A 26,670-nucleotide genomic window follows, 5' to 3' on the forward strand; every position below is an offset into this window, starting at 1 on the left:
TGTTAGATGATTTTAGTTTTAAGCTTTGTGATGCATATATTGCACGTAGCACCAGCTCCTGTTTGGTCAGATTTGTGATTGGCTAGTGCAATCAGATAGGGCAAACAGGCACATTGCTGTTTGTCCAACCAGCCAAATATCTGGTCTTTATAATTCTTCTCTATGACATTGTGGGCATTACTTTACACCCTACAACCAACAGTAATGCTCTGGTGTTTTCACAAGCCAAGTTCTTTTTAAAGCTACCCATTGTGCACATGAAATGTATGGCAGTTGTCTTCATGGCTACTTTGCCACCCCTTTCATCTATGTGAACACAGAAATATTTGAGCTTTTCACTCTTTTTAAGCCAGCTCCTTCGATGTGCCATGCTCCCTTTTTGATCAGTTTCCTTTCGAAAATCATTGTTTTTGTTTTACTTAAGTTAATAATGATAACGTTAGCGGGCCAAGGCATTAAGGGACCTCTGAAGGTCCAATCGTTTGCAGTCTAACAAGGCCATATCGTCAGCATATTGAAGGATTTTAATTTTTTGTCCAACTATTCTTGGTGGACATATACTAGGGGAGAAGTGTGGCTCAATGATTAGAGCGGCAGACCCTGATGCAGAGGTCTAGTCCGGTGCCAGGGTTCAATTCCCCGCCTCGGCGGGTCTTGGGCTCAATATTCCCCGGACCTGATAATTCTCGTGTCGGTGCCTATTCCAATCATGGAGTCCCACTCTGCAACTCTGGGCAATAGCTTGCTAAATCTCCACAACGGCCCCCACAATGCTACGGATGCCTGGCCTCCACCTTGTGGGTGCCCAGGAGTGGACGCCTCACAGGGAAAGCCAGGATGGGTTCCACAGCGGTATTCGCACAAGCGCCTTGAGACCCTTGCGGGTGAGTAGTGTGCTATACAAGTATTCATTTACATTTTTTCCAGGTTGCGTTCGTAGTCCACCATATATATATATTTTAAAAAGAACTGGGCTATAATACAGCCTTGTTTTAGACCTTTATTTGTGGCTATCTTTTCTGAGGTTGTCTCATTCAGTGATATCTAGATCTTTATCCATGTCGCATTGTAAAGTGACTCAATTTCTTTCAATACCAATGGGGAGATTCCCGATCTGCTTAACTATGCCACAGCCTGCCTCTTGGAACGTTACCAAAAGCATTTGTAAAATCTATTAAAGCTGCATAAAGTGACTGTTACTTGGGTCGTGAAGTTTTATTACGTAAGCAAGACAGGGTCAACAGGTTATCCTCTTTGTTACAATTTTGTTGGAAACAAGATTGAAACCATGGGATCAGCTGTTTCTCTGTGGCTCAAGCTTCCAACTCCTTATTTCGAAGTTTGGCATAGCACTTCTCTTCAACATCTAGTAGCACTATCATTTGATAGTTTCCCAGCAAGTCCTGGCTTCCTTTCTTGTGTATTGGAACAGGGAATGACCTTTGCCAGCTATCGGGGGCCATGCTGGAGTGGAAGCAGTCACCAAAAACTGTACTTAAAACGTGCATCCATAATGAGGGGTTAGATTTAAGAAGTGCTGCCGGTATGTGGTTATGTCCAGGGGCTGCAGCCACTCTTAACTTTTGCAGCGTCTTGCCCAACATTATTTTGTTAAGCCAAGTTGAAGCTTCTAGTCGATCATGCTGAACCTGCTGACTTATTGGTGTCTCATCTTGTGGCCTTCCAGCTGGCTGTGAGTGTTCCGTCGCCTTTTCAGGGGCAGTTGCCACTCCCTCCGGTACAGGACCTCCTGTTGCCATTGGCTTGTGTTTAGATCTTTCACTAGAGGGGGTTTTGTTAATGTACATGAAATCCCCTGTATCACTCAGTGCTTTTTTCATTGTATTTGTGCTCTCAAGTTTTCCCAGTGTAGTCCCTACTGCACGAGGTGCTTCTTCCATATAGTATAGACCTTGTATGTAATCAGTCCACTGTTTTGTGAAGATGTTACAAGTTAAAGGTTTTTTGCTTCCATAAAGCATATTTGCGAGGCCCCAGAATTTCCTTGGGTCTCTTAATTTTAGGGGTGGGTGAAGTTAAGCCTAGCTTGGATCATCCTTCATTATCTTAGTGGCCCATTTTTTCTCTCAGTGAGCTCGCCTCAGAACTTTAATTTGTTCTTTCAACATTTTGGAAGTTAACTTTTTGTTACTATCACTTTGTGGGGCTTTATTTATCTCTTTGCTTGTTTCCCAGGCTTCCTCAACCCAGATCGGTTGGGATTCTACTCTGGGGCTCTTTCCATTTAATTGCTCCATTATACATTGCAAGGCATTTATTAAATTGTACCAGCCTTCAATTGGGTTGCTATTTCTTTTAAAATCCTGTCCCAGCGAATTATGTTGCTGGTTCTTTCCATTTGGCTTCTGGGGGACTCTTCCCACTTCCAAGCAATGCGGTAAAGGAGCACCATGTCACTTTGTTTGCTCATCATGGATTTGTTGCTGTTGCTCCAAGGTAGTACTAATCTTGCACGACACTTGAGATTTTCGGAATTATTAGGAAGTCATGGATGGTTGTCAAAGTGTTTTATGGAGACCCATATATAGTTTAGAGTTGCTAGTCTGAAAGGGGAGATGTGAGTGAAGGCCGCAGGCATATCTCCTTTGGTCCTACCATTTAGGCATCGCATTCCCAGTGCTTCCAATATATTTGTTAAATATTTACCAATGGCCTCTTTTTTCTGTGCTTGTTGGGCCAACACTTGGACATCCCAGTATGCATCTTCTATGTTTTTCCATTCTTCATAAGTTAGTATTAAAATCACCACCAATCATTAGCAACCCATTGGGATACTCTAATTTAATACTCTTTATTTTCATCACCATCAACGTCAGTGATGATATTCTGGTGCATGCCCCGACCGTTGAACAGAATCTTGACAGGTTGAGGGCAACGTTCAAGAGAAAATCACGTGAGGCGCAGCCGATCTCTCCCTCTGGGTGCTGCGATGCTGCACCTCTTTTCTCTCGTTCTGTAGAAATCAAAAATCCACTTCTCATGGGTTCCACTGATACTTAGTCCATTCAAACCAATAATAAAGAATTTGGCACAAAAGCTGAAAATATAAAAGAACATTTTTATTAAACTCAAATGAGTGAGACTACGTCACACAGAAGCCTTAGCTACTGAATGAGGCAGTCTGCTAGAATGGTCTTACTTCACATATTATATACTCTTTTTCCTGCCCCAGGCATGTAAGGGAGTTGTATCAGTTAGCTTTTTATTGCATTCCTAAACAAATGGAAATCTGGAGTGTCAGCAGGTAAGTAGCCTTTGGGGTTTCAGCAGGATAGTGGCAAAACATTATAATTACATAGTTCACAAAGGTTAATCTGATTTAGATGGCACTGCAGGGCATGGCATGATTACATGTACAGTATCCCAACCCAAAAGTCAATCATTAAGAATGTCCCAAATTCAACCGCCAAAAGCCAGACAAACCTATAATTGAAAGCATAACCCATGTAATGAAGAAACATCAAAAGAAACAGTAACAGATGATGAACAAGATAAGGCACGTGCAAGGAAACTAAAAGTTAACGATGTCCTGAACATTGATTGGCAATCTCAGACAAAGATCGATCAGGGAAATTGGCTTTGCGAGGTCAGTTTCAGGTGAAGAGGTCAGTTTCTTACAGTTCATTTCAGAGTCAAAAAGAAACCTTAGTTAATGTATATATGGACTAAGAAGGCCAGGCCACTTTATTTGCCAGGCTACCTTCACAGGCCTACGTGAGGTCAACACAAAATGGTGGCACAATATAAAATGGAGTCAGTCTCCAGAATTACAGAACCTCAGTTCGAGATGCTCTTAATTTCGGCACTGCATGCCTTCGAGCCTCCAACCTAAAAAAAAAAAGAAAAAGAACAAAGACAAAATAATTACAGCCTCTCTAGAGGCTGGTGTGGCAGACTGTGGAGCATGGAGTCAAAGAGGCAGACTCTGTTGCTCCTCAGTCTTTCAACCCTTTCTTGCCTGGCCGGTTCTAAACGGCCTGACCTTCGCTCCCTAGGTGACCCGAAAGTGATTCTATCACTTCCGGGTCACTCTAAAGACATGGGACCAACCACTTTTGAGTCGTGCCTGACGCACCATTACTGTGCGACAGGATCGCCTCCGTGATCAAGGGAGGGGAGGCCGGTGCGCCCGCCATACTTGTGGCGGGCCCGATGCCGGACCCGCCTTTCTCGGAGGCGATTGAAAATGAAGAAAGGTGGCGGCGACAGTGGGGCACTGTAAGTGGTAGTGCAGAAGGCAGTGACCAGCACTGCCCTGGGTTTTGCTCCGCTCTATTAGTCTCTGCTCGTTTGCACAGAAGTGACGAGATGTGATGCACAGGAATAGGAGGAGGAGCAGAAGGAGTGGTACTTACCACGTTTAGGCAGCGCTGGCTGCCTCAAAGTCAAATTAGAAATGTGGGTCTGTTTCAAAGTTTTTGCCACACTCCAGCTGCTGAGCTGAGGAACAGCTGTGCCACACTCCAGGTTAGATCTAGATGGATAAAAAAATGTAAAGCAAATCACACTTTTAAAACACGGACAACATGAACACATGCGTTGTATTACAAGTGGGACTGTAGCATTCTACTTATTATCCACTTCACTCGAATCCCCTGTCTCTGGCTGGGCTTCCTACAGCTCACCAGTAATTAGTGTCTTTCAGGCGTACTCTCAGCATGCAGGAGGCGTGACACTTTCTCAGATCTGAGGTCACTCTTGTGATAGAGTAACTCGACCGCCAAGATTTAAATCAGGCCCAGCATTAACTGCATTTAAGGGAACAAAACCAGCAAGACCAGTTGGAACTGGACATTTGTCTTACCACCTGGAAGTGGGGTAAAGTCTTTTTTTCACTTGAACCCTTGAATGTTACCCAAGGACATCCCCTTGATGTCTGTAAAACATTTTTAAAACACCAAGAGTAAGTTAAAGAGCTTTTACTAGAAATTCTAAATACTTTTCACATTTGTTTTCACTAGCGCCTTCTGAGAATAGGGCTTTTACTGCATTTCGGAGAATTTGTGTTTTAAAGGACAAGGTTTTTTTAAGAGCTAATATTTTCTCAAAGTGTGGCTGTTGTATTGGTCAGTGCAAACAATGGATGCACTACTACCCCCTAGTGGCCATTTATGAGAGGCACAAGAAGAGCAATTATTTATTTCAATTATTAGTTTGCATAATGTTTTCATCACAAAAAGAAAACTAAAAAGAATACCAATTCTTTTTTTAATATCTCCCAGTCACAATGTTAGTTTTACCTTAATGTGATGTATTTGTTGTTTATGAGCTCGTTTCTTTTACCTAATTTTTACATGCTATATCATGTTTATGGCTGGGATTCCTCAAACAAACCTGTTTGGTTATAGTAACGAGGTTATTTTGACTGTGCGGAGCACAGCCACATCTTATTTCAGCATGGGCCCCTCTCTACCCCTGAGTCTAAGAATGTGGTTTCCTACCGGTTGTCAAAGATGTTGCATAATGGTTATATGGAATGGAGTCAACAATAAAACGAGACATTAATTAATCAAGCCGAAATCGGCTCGCAAAGGGCCAGATTCTGAGAATCTGGCCCTTTGCGAGCTCTATTTTTGCCTTTGGGATTCATCATCCCAAATGCAAAAATCGGTAATAGCGATGTCGCAATTTTACGAGGAATTACATTTAAGGAATCTCTATTTGAGATTCCTTAAATGCAATTCATCATCCATTAAAAAATTGCAAATTCGCAATTTCGGCCCGCTATTTACCGCGAGGTCAAACCTCGTGGTAAATAGCGAAAACTTAGAAAAATGCTTTTAAAAGCATTTTTCTAAGTTGCATGTTGCACACACACATGTCCTTTGGACATGTGTGTGCGCAACACCTGTTTCAATTTGCATTTAAGGGGTGCTACAGGGTGTCCTTTGGACACCCCTGGCACCCTTTAAATCGCTATCTTATTTGCAATTAGCTAATTGCTAATCGCAAATAAGGAATACTCACCATTCATTCCTATGGGCCTTTTGGCCCATAGGAATGAATGGGGAGTTATTCCTTATTTGCGATTAGCAATTTGCTAATCGCAAATAAGGATTGTGTAGGAATCGCAAATCTTTTTGCGATTCCTACATGAATCCCGTTTTGCGAGTCTGTAATAGCGATTCCTTATGAATCGCTATTATAGTCTCGCAAAACGGGTCTATGATGAATCAGGCTGTTAATTCCCTAAAGGATTAGAACGTCCTATATGCCAACTGTCCCACTCCCTCGCCATCCCCAGCCTCCATGCCCCTGTGCTACCAGAGGCTGACTAACCCGCAAGGCAAATTCGAGAATTATGAGCAGGCATAGGCACTGAAAAGTTTCAGCAGCTATGGCACAGCCAGCCATGTCAGGCTTGGTAGGCTGCCTGGCGATGAGGACACATACTACTATTATGTAAATGCTGTCAGGGAGTCTCTGTTGAGGCCTTTTGCTTTTACTACTTTTATTAGAGTAAGATTGTAGCTAGTCAGCCTTATTATGGGAGTAAGATTGAAGCTAGTAAGCCTTTCATGGGAGTAAGATTGTAGCTAGTAAGCATTTAATGGGAGTAGGATTGAAGCTAGCCAGCCTTTTGAGCATCTAGCCAAATTTTAAGGAAAGCTTCAAGAGTGAGTTCTGTTGTCGACAATGTGGCAATATTCTGACAAGACCAGGAAGCTCTGAAGAAATAACTGAAAATATGTTATTTGTGCAAGAATGGCGAATGTGAAAACAGTGAATGAAATAAAGAAGGCCCTCAGTAGACAAAAGCAAAATAGTAAAATCATGTAGGGTCTGCCTCTGAAGAGCAGGCAGCAGCTGGTATTCCTATATCAGACTTCCTGTTTCATGCGTCTCTTGGTACTCTGTGCTTCTTGTAGCAAATATCCTTCGATCTGTTTGGTCCTCCATCTCACCGTTCTGCTTCTGTTTCCACAGTATGTACCCCCGGACCTCTGCATCTGTAACTTTGTACTGGAGCAGTCCCTCTCCGTGCGGGCTCTGCAGGAGATGCTGGCCAACACGAGTGACAGCGCTGGTGAAGGGGTAAGTCAGTACCTTGTCTGCATGTGTTCTGTATTATGGTCATTGTTTTAAAGCCCAACCGTCCTCATTTGCCAAGATGTCTCCTAACTCAAAGTGTCTAGACCATGGGTACTCACAAACATTTTCCCGGGGGCCGCAAAGTTTGCTCTATGGTGTGACCGAGGGCCGCACTGATACCAGCGGGGTGTAAAGTGGGTTTAGGGGTGGCAAAGCATGTATATCTAGTGGCTGTCTTTTAAAATGATGGTGTTCCTAAAGCTAAGGGCCTAGTTAATTCCTTTCCCTAACTGCAATTCCCATTTAAATAAGTGCTTGCTGTATATTTAACATGTTTTTCTATGGTAGTGCTGAGTCAAGTAAACAGAAGCCCAGTGCTGCTGCTGCCCAGGGGGGCCGGATGTAAAGGTCAGGAGGGCCGCATGCGACCCCTGGGCCGTACTTTGAGTATCACTGGCCTAGGCCATTCTTCAAAACAGCGCTGTGTACTTTACGAAAGTGCAAGACGCTGCCAATCATTGGCCAAGAATGTACCAACCACCACTCAAGAATCTGCCCTTTTCTACCCAAGGATTTTCGACCACTGCCCAGCTGCCATAGTTCATTGGATATGCCCAGCAGACCAAACAACAGGCCTTTCTTTAAGTGCCGCAGTGATTCCCCCTCTGTTGTTTTGTGGGACTCGCCATCATGGGTTCAATAGATCTGTATGAGGACAGCAAGTTTAGCTTGCAATGTGCTTGCCGCCCCTACACTGCCTCATTTGCAACTGCAGTGTGAGAACAGGCAGGCCAGGCACCAGTAGCAGCGTGGGGGACATCAATATTTTGCTTCCTTTCACTGTAAAGCTCTGTCTGGGTCAGAGTCCCTCTGTTTGTCCTCACTCCTCTCCAAGAAGGAGATTGTCTTTTAGACCTTACAAATGGTGGTGTGTCCTTCTCCGACAGTGGCACGGCGTGCTCTGATTGGACGTGAAACCAGCTGCTGCTGAGACAGTGCGGGGCAGGCTCGGTGCACCGGTATGTTCATGTTTACCACGAGTTTGCATTCTTTTAGTCACTAAAAACTCGGGGAGCACACGTGTCACCTCATAAATCTCACTGGCACGCCCAGGCTCCGGCGTAGTAAGTCACAGCTGCCACCTGCTGGGGCAGAGATCCCGTTGCAAATGTCTGTCAGCATAACGAGCCTTGAATGGCAACGGCTGGGATAACCTTTGACCCCGGGGCCACCTGCCCGTTCCAGAATCAGCCGGGGGTGTGCAGTTTGCTGTGTGAGGCGCTGAAGGTGCAGTTCCCAGAAGAGCGCCTCGGACACTGCCCCTGCCTGCCCCAAAACACAAACCCTCGAGAGTCGCAGTCTGTGACAGGCGTGCCCAGATGGAGACGTTTCTTCCAGAAGGTTCTTCTGTGTGTGTTCGCTGCCCAATAAGGCCGGCGTGCGAGGTGGAAATATATACATTAAAAAAAAAAAAGAAATTCCCCTGAGCAGGTGCTTTACAGATCACCAAAGCTCGCCGCCCTCCAAAGTGAATCATCTCTCCCCCAGGTATGACAGCGCCCTCCAGTTTCCTGTTGCTCCCCACGTCATTACTGCTGTAAACCACTCTTCACCCCTTTTCCATGTTTCACCCCCTGCCGTTCTCCCCTTTACCCCATGCTAGAGTGCCCAGCCTTGCTGTCCTCCCTTGCTGTGCAGCATGGTTCGTGGATGCAAATTACTTACAGACCACCATGGGCTACGACTCGGTCGTTGAATGACACACTTCTACTAGGCGCTTGACTTCAAGGTCCGGCTCGGGAAGCTCCCTATGAACCTACACACTGTCAAATTAATTCCATTACACAAGTTATGCCCGCAGCATACAACCCGGAATTATTATATTTGTAATGTTCCATGTTGTCTGCTCGGTCTCCACCAGCGTAAGAATGTAATTGCGTTTCCCGCCCGCCGCATGGACGTATACACGTGGCACAGGGTCGTGCTCCAAGCTGTTACTCCCCCTCCTCTATGGTGAGCAAGGCCTGCCGTGAACATGAACTGTGGGGTGTCTTGTGCTGCGTGAGGAGTTGGAGCTGTGGAGGTCGAGGAGATACACATGGCAAGAGCCCACATCGATTGGCACAGGTCGGACACCGTACTGGCAGCGCCTGCAGCTCGGCATCACATGCCTTTGTGCATTCCAGCACTCTTCTTTTATGGGGGAGTGTCTATTACAACACTTGAAATATTTTGTGGGAGGTTGAAAGTTCAGTTGGATGTTTTTCAAGCACAGGAAGGTAATCGCGTTAAGAACATTATTTAGCGGTATACCTTTCGTAAACTTTTTCCTCCCACAAATGAATTCAGATCTGAAAATTGGCCCAAACATTCAAATACCGGAACAGTCCACAATTCAGGGCCTGAACTTAGAGTTACAAACAAGACAGAGACGTTCTGTTTATTTCCTGTGTTGGTCCTTAAATGCAAGCACCCAGCGCGCAAGTTCATAAATATGTTTATATCACATACTCCCGAAGCATGTGTAATTAGGCCGCTTTTACTTTACTACAGCCAAGTCAGTAAAAACATACAGACTGTGGGTATTTTATCAGTGACTCCTGTTTCAACTAAAACGTCTAGAACGAATCCAGAGGTTGCAGGAACAGAACTAAATGCACACACAGTTCTGTGATATTCAAAAAGAGTAAGACATTGAACTGTATTCGTGTGTGAAACGTATACTGCTGTCTGAGCTAACGAAGCTTTGTTTCATTGTCTTGTGCTCCTACAGGTCAGGTACGGAACCCTCACCCAGTCTCCTGAAAATGTAACCAATTTCATTTCCTTTAGCTTTTCAGATGTCCCGCGGTGCAATCACTTCTCATAATTGACTTTCCCCCCTTTTTATTTTATTAATATTTTCTGCAGGTCACCGTCGGAAGTGGCACCCCTTTCTAACCCTTATTTATCATTCTTTCCATTTTTTTTATTTTGCTAGAAGAGCGGCCTGTCCAGATGGGTATGTTCTGTCCTTGTTCATTTTGTTGCTGGATTTATTTCCATTGCATGGGATTGAGAACTGACTTTGTAACAATACCGACCTTTCACTTGCCAGTGCTTAGAAGGACTGCCCTTCCGTCCTGCTGGAATGATTGGTAGCGTGAGCTTTAAGAAGTGTGAGCGGCCCCTAGCCAAGGAGTGAGACAAAACCATTTGGAACTTGTACACGTATCTATGAGACTCGTTAGAGTTCCCTTTTCATGTTGGTAGTATGATGTACATAGTAAATGACACTGCACGTATGAACATCTCGTGTTTGCCTGCTGGTCCAGCGAGTGATGCTGAACGATTCAGGTGTGATGTAACTTGCTCTGGCAAATTCTGGATACAAGTAAGATGTTTACAGAAGCTTAGACTGACCCACATATGAGGTGTAGTTATGACTGCCTTAGTGTCAGAAGCTAATGTCTGAACGTAGAGTAGATAGCTTTACACATGGCAACAACCTATTATTGTACTAGTGGTATTGGTTTTTCCTTCAGCTGGTTTGTTAATACTGTTTTTAACAGCATAGTTCCAAATTCTTACCTCATTACGAGTAGCCCTGTATTTCCAAGGGGCCAGTATCTGAGTAACCAAGAACTGCTGTAACCCTGAGATCTGTTATATTATGTGTATTTATAAAGTATACTTTCACCCGTGAGGGTGTCCTGATGCGGAGCAGGTGTGTGTGCCTAGCACTGCCTATGGTTGGGGTGGACAAAGCAATACAAAAGGAGTACAAAAGGAACAAAGCGATACAAAAGGAAATGATGGTTGGGGTGGTTCATTGAAATGCGTGGTCGTTAGCTTCTTGCCTAATTTAGGAACAGAGGTTGAGTCTTATGTAGAGTCGAAGGAGTGATGTAAGTGAATTCTCAATCTCCTGATCTGGTCCTGCTTATGCGTGGGATGTATGCGAGTAGGAGTCCTGTGTAGCGGAGATGTCTGGGTGGTTGGTGGAACAAGATGTAACTGTTCAGGAAGATGAGAGCTACGTTGTGCAGTGCCTTGAATGTGTGTATGAGGAGTTTGAAATAAGTATGTGTGTGTATCAACAGCCAGTGGAGTTCCCTGAGGTGTGGTGTGTTGCAAGTTCTCTGTGGGAGGTTGAGGATAAGTCTGGCTGCAGAGTTCTGGATAGTTTGCGGCCTTCTAGTAAGTTGCTTGGTGATCCCGGCATAGAGGGTGTTCCTGTAGTCAAACTTGTTAGCAACTAGGGCTTGAGTGACAGTTTTTCTAGTGTTATTTGAAAGCCATTTCAAAATCTTCCTCAGCATCTTCAATGTCTGGAAGCAGAATGCAATGACAGCTTTGGCATGGGAAAATTGGCACTTTCATTTGGAATACTAAATCCCCCGCGAATTGCTTGGAAAAAGCTAAGGAGAAACCTAAATAGGGGGGGTCTGGCTTTACCTGATCTGCTTAATTATTGTTACGTGTTCCACTTTAAGAACTTTAGAAGATTGGCGAGCAAGTGTGATTCGTCTTCATTGGGCTTGCTGTTTCAGGTATTACTTCATGACGTTCCTCAGGGGCAGGAGTTTTTTCTTTTTAAATTTGGGGACCCCAAGTTTTTCAAAAAGGTTAGGCTCAAGGTACTGGGGGCCTCTTAAGAAAAATTGATTTTTATCAAAAAGAGTTTTAAAATCCCGTACTATACATGTCAGGCTCCCATCTGGGACTCCCCGGGACCCCTGCTTGCCTCAAGGATCATCTTTCTCAGCCACTGAAATCGGCAGGGGTCAAGCACTGGGGGGATCTCCAGAGGGACTCGCAGTTGTTGAGCTGGGAATCTCTTTCTGATATGACAGGCGCGCTCACCAGATTTAAATATTATTAACTGTCGGGGTGGTGGGCAACTCAGTGCTGGGATGTAGAAGATGTGAGCGTAAGTTTCAACTCGGTTTCCAGAAGGGGCGGTTGGAAGCTGGAAATCTCTTTCTGGTACTGGGCCCTACTGGAAGATGCACAAGTGGCAGCATCTGAAACCCAGAATCTCTGGGGTAATGTTTTCGGCCCTGATATGTTTAATTCGGTTGACATCTGGAGGGATTCTCTCTCCATGCTGCGGGCAGTAGTAAAATCTGCTGCCCTTAAGCGAAACCCCCTCTATACGGCCAAAGGGTTTACTGGACCCCAGGGAAACTAGCTAAGGTGATAGGGATAGAATATCATTGCCCTAGATGTAAGCACCTGGCAGCCGATGACCTCCATATGTTTGTAAATTGCCTGAAGAACACTAGTTACTGGCTAGAGGTGAAAAAGTTTTTTGAAGATGTTCTCAGGCAACAAGTGGAGGTTGACCCTAGAACTATTCTTTTTGGCCTGACGACTGACTATTGCTTGAAAGATCTAGCATCTAAATGTATTTTCTATGTTGTGATTTTGGCGAGGAGAGAGATCTGTAGGGCCCGGGAATCCGTTATTCCTCCAACATTTGCTGAATGCCTGTCACATATCATTTTTACTAGTGAATCTGATATTGCTTGTGATCATACAAGTCTAGATATGATATAGTCGCCCTTAGTGGCTTGGCGTAACAAGTAACAAGTAAAGACGGTCCTATGATTTTGCCTGGGCTCTGTTGGTCCTTTCTCTCCTAAGTAACTCATGCTCTGGGTAGTTGTACAACTTGTGAAGGAATGTTTTTTGTATTTGAAGTTTCTGTTCTATTGATCATTGATTTGTATGTGTATATATTTATTGAAAAATAAGGTAAAGATTCAAAAGAAAAAGTTTTTGGGGGAAATTAATATTTCATGTAACTTGTGAAGTATTTGCATAGGTACTAGTCATGTAGTAAATGACAAATAGTTATCATTACCGACACTTGTTTTGGTTTATTCTATATTGACTCAGCCTTACTGAGTAGAGTCAAGGCCCTTAGTTGTTCCTTGATTCTTTGACCCTAGAGCACTGCTATGAATTGTCTGGCATGCCTGCTCTTAAAGGGTTTCATACCCATCCAAAAGGCGTACAACACCCAACTGTGTCCTCTATTCATACAATTTGTAACACTGCAATATGGTCTTCTACATCAGTTGCATCATTTTACTGTGCCAGATGAAAAAGCGTAATTTAATTTGACAGGCCACCGTTTCAGTCATTCTTGCTGTATGCCTTTGTGGATCCCAATCCCCCTTCTCCTGGGATGCTATGGGAGTGGTTCATGTAAGGATGTGAGTATAATTTACAAATACTAGGTACTTATCTATGGTAGCGTTTTTTCTGATGCATACAGTAGCTCCTTCAGACCCACACACCTACCCTCTTGAGGAAGACTAATTTTTCTTTCGCTGATGGCTATATATTTGTCTGTTTCCACCTTCATCCTTTGCTTCCTTTGCTTCTGTGTGGGCGTGGTAAAGGTCAAACAGAACAGATGTCATTGGTGTGTGAGCACTATATATGTTCTCCTGCAAGTCACTTTTGGTGGAGTCTTGGGACGTCAGGTAGGCAAAGATAGGGCAGTACCACCTACGCTGGTGACTTGAAATTGCTTCAGATTTTCAGGATCCAGCCTGTCGCTCTGGAAATGGGGTTGAAGGAATTTGCTGGAGGGACCCTGTGCATCAAGAAGAAAGTTACCAAAGATAAATAGTTTTTAATTCCAGTGTATAGATCACAATACAACAGGGGGAGCACTGGTTAGATCTAATAACTGCAAGGTCATTCCAACCATTATACAATAGTCTGAATGACTGCTGCTTCAATGATATGGCAGCATCCTGAAACATTATCTATTCCACTGACATTATGTCACAGAACACCTGTACATTTACAGGTACACTCTAAGACACTAGTAGTGGTAGTAGTAGGTATTATTCATAAAGCGCGACTATCACTCCATCCTTTTCTGCCCGAATTATTGATTCTTCAATTTTCTTTGCTCATTTTCACTTTTTAAAAGCATGTGCTTTTGAGCTCAACTTTGGACCCATCTCTTTAACCAAAGGACCAGCATGCCATCCCAGCATAAACTACCAAGTCAGATATGTTGATACTTCCTGAAGTTTATTCGGCTCAGAATAACGATAACATTATCAGATACAGCACCCTGTAAGATAACTTCAGGTGGAGTGGTTTCTGTTTGAAATCAGCCCAACCAACAGGATGTTGCCTTAAACATTGCTGAAAAGAAACCCTCAAGTATGGGTGTATCCATTTTGGGCAATAAGGGTGGGGTGGGGGACGGAGAGGGGCAGTTCCCAGAATCCACAAGTTTCTTTCACAAATGAATACTGATATTTTTTGTCAGTGTCCCAGTGCTGTTCCAAGCCAACGCTAGGACCCCAATGAGTGGCAACTAGAACTTCTTAGTGAAGTTTGACGATTTTTAGTTCTGAACTTCATAGAGGTCTAATTAAATTAACAAGGTGGGAAGGGTGTCAGTTCTCCTTACTTTATAGTGCTCAAAATATTTAGTTTTGGACCATAGTTTGGGAGACTAGAAAGTTTTGAGCCATTCCATACTCAATCTTATAAACAAATTCCATGGGCGAAAGAAGCTGTCAAATACCAATACTGAAAGGTAAGTGTATTGCCTATATATAGCTGAAAACAAGGCAACTCATCAAACATCATAACTTAGCCATTAACGTCAATGAGTTATAAAAATATAATACACTGGATTGCCTTTTAAATTCACCTAAGTTAATCACTAAATCAGACTTGTTCACTTTTAGCAAGACTTTCACCATAACGTTATTCTGTTTTTTGAATGTCTGACAAAATATCGAAATCAAAAATATCGAAATACAAAAATATCGGAACAAAAATATCGAAGTCAAAAATATAGGAATCCTATCCCTAACAAGGTAAGTACAAAAATATCGAAAAAATAATATCGTAGTACAAAAATATCGAAATTAAAAATATCGTTTTTTTAAATGTATTAATAATAACGTAAAAATAGTTATAAAATACATATAATGTTACAAATATTAAATAAAAATATTAAAACATAATTAAAAAATTAAAACGAATACATATACATTTAAAATAAATTAAAAACTTAATAATTTAATGTAATTTTATATTTTTTTATTTCATTTAATTGATTTAATTTACATTTATTTTATTTTTACCCTGTACGACTGTACCCCAAAAACCCAAAACTGACCCTGAACCCTAAAAATACCCCTTTACCCAAAAACCCAAAACTGACCCTGAACCCTAAAAATATCCATGTACCCCAAAAACCCAAAACTGACCCTAAACCCTAAAAATACCCCTTTACCCAAAAACTGAAAACTGACCCTGAACCCTAAAAATACCCCTTTACCCAAAAACTGAAAACTGACCCTGAACCCTAAAAATACCCCTTTACCCATGAACTGAAAACTGACCCTGAACCCTAAAAATACCCCTGTACCCATGAACTGAAAACTGACCCTGAACCCTAAAAATACCCCTGTACCCAAAATTAATTAATATTATTTAATTACCAATTAATTATTAATTAACAATAACAATAAAGTAAATATATTAGCACATTTGCTGTAATTAATTTAATTTAATAATTAATATTATTTTGCACAATTAATTAATTAAGAATAACAATAAATTACATATAAAAAAATTACTATAATTAATGTAATTAAATAATTAATAATAATTAATTACCAACTAATTGATAATTATAAATATGTAAACAATTATAATAATTAATTAACTAATTAATAGAAATTAATTATCAATTAATTATTAATTAAAATATGTACAAACATATATCAATTAATTAATTATTATTAAATTACTTCCCACCCTATTCCCCTATAAACCCATAACCCGCTACAGAACATATTTATCAATTAATAAATTAATTAAAAATAATTAAAAATTAATTCTCAATTAATTAATTAATAATTCCTACTAATTCATAATTAATTTAACATAATTAAATTACTTCCCACCCTATTACCCTATAAACCCACAACCCGCTACAGTAGTAAAAGACAATATTTAATAAAATAACATTAAAAATAAATAATAAAACATAATAAATACAATATAATATACACTAAATGTATTTATAAATTGATATTAGTAACATCAAAATTATTAATTCCGATATTATTAATATCGATATTTACAACTTCGATATTACTAATATCATACCAATATCGATATTTAGACTGTCGATATTACTTACCTCCGATATTTTTGTATTTCGATATTAAAACTTCGATATTTTTGCATATCGATATTTAAAAATCGATATTTTGTCTGTGTACCCTGTTTTTTAGTTAAGATTCCAACCACAATGATATAACAATTTAAACAAGTATTTTTTTTTTTTATTCTGGGAAATTCAAAAGTTAAAGTGTCAATGCTATCTCAACTCACCATCAATTTTTAATGAATGTTTTTAAAATGTTGTGGTGTATGGTGCTATGCAATGTATAGTAGCTCATTAAGGTAACGTGATATTTTTAGGTTTAAGGTTTGTAATGTCACACTGTTGTGTGTAGATATGTTAGGGTTTTGGTTTGCAGTGTGTTCATACAAATTGTTAGTGCTTTCCATGTGTTTTAAGTGTTCGGTTTCAATTATTCTATTGACGTGTGTGATCCTTGTAGTAAGACTTTGTAAAAGTACCCCGTTTTTGTAATTTTTCTTGAGCATTGTTTTATAGTTGGCTACCTCTTTACATTGTAGTATACCTGTTTTCATATATGCTCTGTCCGTCTTTAAATAATGAGTGGTTAGATGTTAAGTGTGGCCTGTAGGAATGTGTTTAATTCTGTGATTGATGTCTTTTCCTGAGTCTCACTGACTGAGGATGAGTTATGATGGTCTTGGCACCCTAGGAATGGATTTCTTCTACATTGTAGACTTTTGCAAGTTTGTTTAATGGATTTCTACTACATTGTAGACTTTTGCAAGTTTATTTAATGTTGGTTTTGACGACAATATTGTAAAACAAAACGTTTTGACTGGATTACCTTTTAACCGAATAAATCAGATGAAATTCCAGACCCGAATATAATGTTTTTTATCTAATTGTACTGTGATGGGCTTTTATAGAACTTTCTGCGTGTAACACTGGTGCAGGTGAACATGTGGACGAGTGTTTGGGGAATAGATATATTTGAATGTGTTCAACAGAGGGGCGTCACTGTAGTCACCCTGTGAGGGGAAGTAGATTCTATGAGGATTGTGCATGCTCCAGGGCCCTAAAGTTGTTCACATGTGGATTAACTTGACAAATCGGTTGGATTAAGTAGAGTTATGGATGTCTGTGATATGTTGTCTGTGATGAAGAATGATGTGTGTTGGTTTCTCTATTTGTCATATATATGGTTCAGTAAGGAGTGCGTGTCTGGAAGTTAACAAAAGTTGCGCGGAAGCTTTGATTCCATTAGCGGTACACACGCACAAGTAGTGTTGAATCAGTCCAGCTATATGGATGTTTTCTTGAAGATTTCTGACTGGATGTTTTTCAGTCTGTCTGCAACATCGGATCATGTGCTTGAATGTCTGAGCATGTAACTGTGTGAATGTCTTGCAGATGTATGTTTGTTTGAAATGTGCTTCATTCAGAAAGAAGTGGGCATGAGAAAGTGTCCGCTCCTGGATGGTTGTTGATCTGTCGTTGTGGTTTGTGATGCCTTATTCCACTCCGCTGTCCTTCCTTGCATCACACACTTACTACTCTGCAGGCATGCCGGTGGGTTGGTTACTTCTGCCATCTCACTTGCCTCTACTGTTAGTGGCCGCTGAGCGACAGTTTGGGAACGGCGTAGTCCTGGGGAATATGCCTGTGAGTCACTCCGCTCCATTCTCCAGCTGACCTGTCCAGCTCTTGGGGCGCCCAGGGTCCTGTCTCATTCGCTCTATAAGGGCTTCAGAACATGCCGCACCCCACCCGGGCACCGTTGGGCTCCAGTGTCTGGTGCTATCTTCTCAGCAGTCTCCTCCTCACCTGGTTCAGGCACTAACTACCAGACCCTTTATAACACAACTACCAAGCACACCGAGATACCCATTTAGGCACAAGCAGTCACTCACCGGTCTCAACTCATGCCCACTGCCTGCAGCAGCTCCTGGCTCCCTGTCCCTTTCATCAGACACATTTCTGCCTGAAGACCGATTTTGGAACAAAGTCAGTGTATCTTCAGAGGCATTACCAAGTGAAAGAGGCCTTCGGTGAGTGCTTCCTACTAACGTTTCTTCTTCCTTCTCTTCTGATGACAGATCTATCCCGTGGAATTGATTTTGCCACCCCTTCGTTTTTCTTTGACATTTTCTGTATTGCTATGCAAGAACTAAATTATGCTTTCTCCCTTTCTAACATTCTTGAACATTACAGTTTTACTCTTTTCGGAGGATGCAACCCAGCAACTTTACAATTACAAACGTGTGTGTATCTCTGTGTCAAAATTAACAGCCTAACCCGAGTTGTACTTACTTGTGTAGCCGTGAGTGTGATGATTCACTTACTAGTGTACTATGTCTGCCCTCATAGGCAATGGTTTTTCTGCACTTAATCTGTTATGATTATTTAATTAATCTCTCTCGTACTTATGTAAACTTACATTTCTTGTTCTCCTGCCCTGCACTCCCAATGCTTCTCTCTTATTTCCTGTGACTGTTCAGTTCGGGCATGTGTCTGTTGATTCCAGGTGTTTGTACTCGTTTGTAAATAACATTGTTGTAACAACTGGTGCACTCGGAGCATACATAATTTTCACATGGATGAAAATTGTCTTTATTACAGTTTTTTCAAAGTTTTGTGAGCTTCCGCTTCGAGCTCGTTTTCATTAAGGACATGCTGTGCTTTCTCCTCCCATCACCCTGGTTTATATTATTTTTGTATGAGGTCCCTCAGATGGTTAATGTGGCTGCTCCAGAGAATTATGTGTTAACTTAGGGCCGCCTTTTAACTTGCAAAGTGTTTTTTTATAGGCTCTACCTTGGATATAATGACTGCCTGGTCTGTTCTCATCTCTAAACGACATCTGCATCTGTAAAACAAGAGATACATTTGTAACTTTGGTGTGCAAAATCCATGTAGTTTTCTATTTATACGCAGGAAGTATGCAGACTATGTTCCATAAGAACATTCTCTCAAAAACATCTTGTTTGTGCTGCTTCCGCAAGCATTCTAGGGATGTTAGAGTATTCAGCAAACATTGCAAATCTGATAGAGACTTTTAGCTGCAGATTATTTACCTTTGAATTTCCCAGGCGTCAGGCTGGATCTGGACAGAAAAGAAAATTCAAAGGTAAGAAATATGCAGCTAAAAGTCTTTATCAAATGAACAAGTAACTTATCATTGGTAAAGAATTATCTGTTAGAGAGCTGCAGATTCCTTACAGCCCCACCAATGCCACCACACTTTGCGGACTAATTTTGTAGGGCTAGGGTTACTCCCCTTTTCAGGGCCCTAGTTTTTCACGCGACTATGTCAGTTACTTCGTGGCTCTGCACTTCTGGCGTGGAAAAAACAGACAGTACTGACGTCCGCACGCCTGAGTGGCACCTATACAGGTACTGCAACCTCATAAACGATGCTACACGCGCCAACAATGTCACGCGTAGCCGAATGGAGCTATCCGACGGCGCATGCAAGGGTTATTGCTAAGCAAACCTGGGGAATTCAAAGGTAGGAAATCTGCAGCTAGGTAGAGTCTCTACCAGATAATGCGTTACCGAAGGTAAGTAACTTGTTAAACTGTGTAAAGTGTGATGTTTGCCAGCTTCATCCAACTTCGAGGGGGAAGCCTGAAACGTCACACAACCCTACTTGTTCTAACGTTATTGACATATAATGATGGTTTTATTCATTTTCATTGAATCAGCACTGAGGCAGGAAAGAAAAGATAACAGTTTGTCAATGTCTCGCTCAACTCTCAAGAAGCTGCTGATAAGGAGAGCCCAGTGGAGAATTGTCTATTAATGGGAGCATGAGTCCCGCTCACCTCACAAGACAGCTGCTGATAGCGAGAGTAGAGTGGAGGATAGTCTATCGGTGGGAGCATGAGTCCCACTCACCTCTCAAGACTACTTCGGATAGTGAGAGCCCAGCTGAGGATAATCTCAATGGCAGCAGGAGCTCCATTCACCTTGCAAGACACCCACTGATGGGGAGAGCCCAGCGGTGGATAGTCTGTTGGTTGAGCATGAGTCCCGCTCACCTCTCAAGACACCTGCTGATAGCGACAGCCCAGCAGAGGATAGTCTAGTGGTAGGAGCATGAGCCCCGCTCACCTCTCAAGACACCCACTGAGGGAGAGCCCAGCGGTGGATAGTCTATTGGTTGAGCATGAGTTCCGCTCATCTCTCAAGACACCTGCTGATAGAGAGAGCACTGTCGAGGATAGTATAGTGGAGGGAGCATGAGTCCCGTTCACCTCTCAAGACACCTGGTGATAGTGAGAGTCCAGCGGAGAATAGTCTTTCGGTGGTAACATGATGAGTCCCGCTCATGTCTCAAGACCTCTGCTGATAGCGAGAGCCCAGCGGAGGATAGTCTTTCGGTGGGAGCATGAGACATGCTCACCTCTCAAGACACCTGCTGATAGCGAGAGCCCAGTGGAGGATAGTCTAACGGTGGGAGCATGAGTCCCGCTCATGGCTCAAAACACCTGCTGATAGAGAGAGCGCAGTGGAGGATAGTCTATTGGATGAGCATGAGTCCCGCTCAACTCTCAAGATCCCTGCTGACAGCAAGAGTCCAGCGGAGGATAGTGTGTCCGTGAGAGCATGAGTCCAGCTAACCTCTCAAGACACCTGCTGATAGCGAGAGTTCAAAAGACGATAGTCTATTGGTTGAGCATGAGCCCCGCTCACCTCTCAAGATACATGATGATAGCGAGAGCCCAGCAGAGGATAGTCTGTTGGTGGGAGCAGGAATCCCACTCACCTCTAAAGAAGGCACCTGCTGATAGCGAGAGCCCATCGAAGGATAGTCTGTTGGAGGGAGCAGGAATCCCACTCACTTCTCAAGAAGGCACCTGCTGATAGCGAGAGCCCAGCAGAGGATAGGCTATCGGTGGGAGCATGAGTCCTGCTCACGTCTCAAGACCCCTGCTGATAGCGAGAGCCCAGCGGAGGATAGGCTATCGGTGGGAGCATGAGTCTCGCTCAACTCTCAAGACACCTGCTGATAGCGTGAGCCCAGCAGAGGATTGTCTTTCGGTGGGAACAGGAGTCCTGCTCACTTCTCAAGACCCCTGCTGATAGCGAGAGCCCAGCGGAGGATAGTCTGTTGGTGGGAGCAGGAATCCCACTCACCTCTCAAGAAGGCACCTGCTGATAGCGAGAGCCCAGCGGGGGATAGTCTGTTGGTGGGAGCAGAAATCCCGCTCACCTCTCAAGAATGCACCTGCTGATAGCGAGAGCCCAGCGGAGGATAGTATATCAGTGGAAGCATGAATCCTGCTCACCTCTCAAGACCCCTGCTGATAGCGTGAGCCCAGCACAGGATTGTCTTTCAGTGAGAACAGGAGTCCTGCTCACGTCTCAAGACCCCTGCTGATAGCGAGAGCCCAGCGGAGGATAGTCTATCGGTGGGAGCATGAGTCCGCTCAACTCTCAAGATACCTGCTGATAGCAAGAGCCCAGTGGAAGATAGTATATCAGTGGAAGCATGAGTACTGCTCACCTTTCAAGACACCTGCTGATAGCGTGAGTCCAGCGCAGGATAGTCTATTGGTAGGAGCATGAGTCCCGCTCACATCTCAAGACACCTTCTGATAACGAGAGCCCAGCGGAGGATAGTCTAGTGGTGGGAGCTTGAGTCCCGCTCACGGCTCACAATACCTACTGATAGTGAGAGCCCATCGAAGGATAGTCTGTCGGTGGGAGCAAGGGTCCCGCTCACCTCTCAAGCAGGCACCTGCTGATATCGAGAGCCCAGCGGAGGAGAGTCTAGTGGTGGGAGCATAAGTCCTGCTCACCTCTCAAGACATCTGTTGATAGCGAGAGCCCAGCGGAGAATATTCTATTGGTTGGAGCATGTGCTTTCATCTGTATGGAGCAGGACTTCTCTAGAACTCGAGACAGCTTGTTCTAATTTCTAGTGCATGGATAAGTCACATCAAGGACTCTGGGCGATCACTGGGCGGGATTGGCACTGATCAGCCAGTCATTGGCTTGTTTGGTATCTCCACAGTATGGAGCAAGAAGCCACAGTTGAGCACTGCTTTCTGTTTAAATGTACTTGATTGCCAATTAATCTGATGTCACAGCCCGGAAGTCGCCAGGGCTTTAAAACATTGACCCGGCCAAGGAGTATATGAGTGCCATTATAAAGTGGCAGGATACCAGGACCTACCTGTGTCTTTTAGATTATCATTTTACAAGGGACATTATGAAATATGACCTGCTTATATCATTGTAGAAGTGCCAAACCTGTGCTTCTGGGTGGCTGCCTGGAGGAGGGGTTACTTGGGGTGTCCTGTTGAAGAGGTGGGACCCAAACTCTCTACCTTGTTGACAGTGCTTACATAGACATTTATCTTCAGTGGTTGTCTCCTCTGAAGCTTATGACATGAGATGGGCCGAGTGAAATTTTGCGCTCCAGAACTTTCTTTGCCAGTTGCATTTACTGTAAAGGTCGAAAGTGACCTCCCCTCCAAAATCTTAGTTGCTCTACACAAGCTATTGGAAAAATCAGTATTAGCCCTTTCCATCGATAGGGTAATCCTATGCCCTTTGGCAACATATGAAACAACTAACTGGTAATTAAACCAGCTGAATGCTGCCTTTCACAGGAGCCCTCTGCGGATAGGAGTCCTCTCTCTGAACTACTCCAGGGCTCCATTACACCTTCCAGGTGGGCCTGAAAATCCCAGGTCCCTTGACAGTGATTTAATCTAGTGATTGGTTACTTAACCCTGTGGTGTTCTTTTCTGGATTATAGCAGACCTCACTACCTGAACAAATCACATTGTGGTTAACATTGGCCTTCCTTTGACCTTCCATTGAATGTTCGAATTGTTGTGATTACCGTCCTATTTAGATCTTAACTGTGCTTGGATTTTTGCAATGCTGCTAGTCCATCATTGTAGACAATGGTTATATTTCTGCAATGTGGACAGAGGTAAACAAAGGCTCCGTAACAAATTACTGCTTAACAACATGGACGCTGTCCCAGGAGGGAGGCTGCCCCAGGAGGGAGGCTGCCCCAGAGGGAGGCTGTCCCAGGATGGACACAGTCCCAGGGTGAAGGCTGCCCAAAGAGGAAGGCTCACCCAGGAGAGAGGCCTAGTAGTGGAATCAAAGCCATCCTGTGAGATTCAGGCCACGTCTCTGCAATTTTTTAATTAAAAAAAATGTATTTAATGCAATTTTATATAGCACAGACTTTACCCAAAGGTGTTAGAGCGCTTCTCAATAAAACCATGTACGTTACACGAGGCGAATTTGACATATTTACACATTACAGATACAAACGAGAAAGAAAAAGTAAAATAAAACAATAGATGGCAGTCACACACAAAACAAAAAACACTTTGTCCTAGAGGATCACACCTTCAGGCCCCTTGGCTCTGTGTAAGCAAGCCTTTTATGTCCAGGGCTATGCAGGCCTTCGGCATTCCTTCCCCGAAGAGGTGAACGTGACTGCAACAAACATGGTGGGGTCTCAGTGCTTAATTTGTAAAAAAATAAATAAAAAAAAGAATTGTGCCAGGGACAACGTCACCACCACCCATTGCCCCTACCAGTGCTACCAACAACTAGTGTGACATATCAGGCTATTCCAGGCTCCTGAAGCTATAATGATGGTTTGGGCGGCAGGTATTAGTCATTTTAATGTACATTAAATTGATAAACAACTATTGTTGTGCTCATCTCTAAATTAGAGAGACAGCTCCATCGTGTGGCAGACTGTCATACATGCTGGTGTTAACAATTACGAGCCCCTGCCGAGCACCGGAAACCACCGGCTCAAATTAAGCACTGCGTTTCCACCTCTGTACTAGAGCCCCGTTCATCCTTCCTTTCAGGCGTTAAATCCCCAAGCCCATAACAATGCAAGAGCTACAAGTGGGCCATGTTGCTTTAGTCTGAACACCATCAGTGCCCCTTCATGTGAAACTGAAGGCTGCACCGTGACTAACTTCACTTCATCTGTCAGAGCGTGAGGTTTTCAGCCTGGGAGGAGGGCGAGCTCGCCAGCCATGCTGATTACTCCTGTCAGTCAAAGCCACTCCAACTACTGCATTTTCGCGCCCGCCAGCCTTAGTGCATGACAAAGTGGCACCTGCTGAGAGATCTTGTTAATAAAACCATTAATGCTCTCTGGTGTCAAAAGGGCCGAGGGGCCCCTGATCCCCGCTCGTTCTGGGCCTGGCTGATTCAAGCCTGAGAGACAGTGACAGGGAATAAGACATTATTTTTGCTGAGTTAATCTCCCGGTGACAGTTACATGAACCGTAGGGTGTCCGGCGAAAGATGGCGGATTAGACCCTTCAACCGCCAGGCCTGCGGTTTCACGTGGAATGCGCCCTGGCACTGCGCGGAGCTGAGCCCTCGGAATCCGGAGTGGCCTGGCACCCCCTTTTAGCACTGCTTCTATTTGCAGAGCGCTGTGGCCCAGGTATCCGCTCCGTGGGACAGTTGTCGCCTCCACTCTGCTGCACTTGGAGCTGAAGACAAGTGCATCTTGCTGAGCAGGCGCGGGGCTTCTGCTGACCGAAGCCCACCTGGCCTCTAGGCAGATCGGATTCCTTCCTCCGAGGGCCTGCAGCACGGGGGCAGAGTCAGCCACTTGTCAGTCAGAGCTCAACCAGGGCGCGGGCACGTGGGAGCGGGAAATCTCACGGTAAATACTTTGGCACCCCAAAGCGTCAACTTCATGTCAATTACAAGTGAAAGACACAGTCGTCACCTTTGAAATGTCCAAATGTCAGCGCAAGGGGCACCTCCACAGAGGGAGTGGGAGTGTTAGGGGGCATTCATCCACAGAGGGAGTTGGAGTGTTAGGGGGCATTCATCCACAGAGGGAGTTGGAGTGTTAGGGGGGCATTCATCCACGAAGAGCCTGAGCGAGGGAGGGTACGTGCATAGATGAAGTGACATTGACAGGGGGCACATTCAGCTGTGAAGAACCAGTGAAATTGTCGGTGCCAGGGGTACATCCCTGGCATGCAAAAGGTAGACCCAGGGCTTTAAGTGGGATGAAAACACTAGGGGGAGGGGGGGGGGGGCTCTCAAAGGAGCGTGGCTTAAAAACACATAAGCTAAAAATCTGTGTTTAGCAAAAAATGCCGCCCAACTTGTATTTTGCTGTTTCTGTCATTCCCTCCAATAATATGATACAACAAGTAACTTTATACCTACAACAGGGAGGGACAATTGGCTTTGTCAATGGCTGTTAGTTGTATAAGATAAATAAGCAACAACTATGTCTTGTTGCATATAATTTTGAAAAAGCTTACACTTAAAGCCCTGCTGACACCACAACGATGTTGCTGCTCCCTGAGTTTCAAAAAGAGAAGGGAAACCCAGAGAGAAAATGACTCTTTTTAAAGGATTTCCCTTCTCCTACAAGGCTCACCTGGCATGACGTCATGCTGTAATTTCTCCACTAGTGAGAAGTGCAGTGTGAGCACGCGCACATCGATGTTGCTGCGGTCACTGCAGTCCGGAAAAAAACAGACCGCCTGTGCCAGAGCACAAAACAGAACCCGATAGAGACCCGTTTCAAGGCCCCCTTAAAAAAACCTGCTGGTGCTCAGAGCCGGTGAGACTCGGTCCACTTAAAGCCCTGGGTAGACCATCCATCAAGCGCCAGCACTAAAGGTTCACCATCTATGACATGGCAGTGTCAAGATTATCCATGATATGCCAGAGATACATCCATGGAGTGCCAGGGGCACATCCACAGATAGAATGTCAGTGTTGGGACACAACACTAGATTCCATGTCAGTATCAGGGGGAACATCCATAAACGGAATGCCAGTCCCTGGGGTACGCAAACCTATGAAGTGCCAGTAACAGGGGAATGTCACTTTGTGAATTTTTCAGGCACAGTGGGGAATTCATCCATGAAGCACCAGTAATCAGGATACATCCATTTATGAAGTGCTTGTGCCAGAGGCAAACTATTCAGGAAGCGCAGGATTGAGAGGCACATCCATTCAAGAAGTGCAGGATCCAGAGGGGCAGCCATTTAAGAAGTGTAAGATCCAGAAACACAAACATTCAGGAAGTGCAAGATCCAGAGGCACATCCATTCAAGAAGTGCAAGAGCCAGAGTAACATCCATGCAAGAAGTGCGGGATCCAGAGATTCATCCATTCAAGCAGTGCAACATCCAGAGGCACATTGATTCAGGAAGTGCAGGATCCCGAGACACATCCATTCAGGAAGTGCAAGAGGGAGAGGCACATCCATGCAAGAAGTGTGGGATCCAGAGGCACATCCATTCAAGAAGTGCAAGAGCCAGAGGCACATCCATTCAAGAAGTAAAAGAGCCAGAGGAACATCTATGCAAGAAGTGCGTGATCCAGAGATTCATCCATTTAAGAAGTGCAAGACCCACAAGCACATCCATTCAAGCAGTGCAACATCCAGAGGCACATCGATTCAGGAAGTAAAGGATCCAGAGACACATACATTCAGGAAGTGCAAGAGG

At 43.7% G+C, this 26,670-nt stretch overlaps 1 protein-coding gene across 5 annotated transcripts in view; it reads left to right on the top strand.

The window, feature by feature from the left end:
- The window catches only part of RYR3 (ryanodine receptor 3), a 1,864,151-nt gene that overhangs the window by 393,962 nt on the left and 1,443,519 nt on the right, over nt 1–26,670 (top strand). For 3 of the 5 annotated variants that reach the window (XM_086937034.1, XM_086937032.1, XM_086937031.1), the window contains exons 3-4: nt 6,949–7,056; nt 10,034–10,054. In XM_086937034.1, the coding sequence (XP_086793160.1) occupies nt 6,949–7,056; nt 10,034–10,054 (129 nt within the window). The remainder of the gene's footprint in view (nt 1–6,948; nt 7,057–10,033; nt 10,055–26,670) is intronic. The other 2 variants (XM_086937033.1, XM_086937036.1) reach the window with 1 other exon arrangement.

The sequence above is a fragment of the Lissotriton vulgaris genome, chromosome 9 (genome assembly GCF_964263255.1).
Source record: "Lissotriton vulgaris chromosome 9, aLisVul1.2, whole genome shotgun sequence".
NCBI lineage: Eukaryota > Metazoa > Chordata > Amphibia > Caudata > Salamandridae > Lissotriton > Lissotriton vulgaris.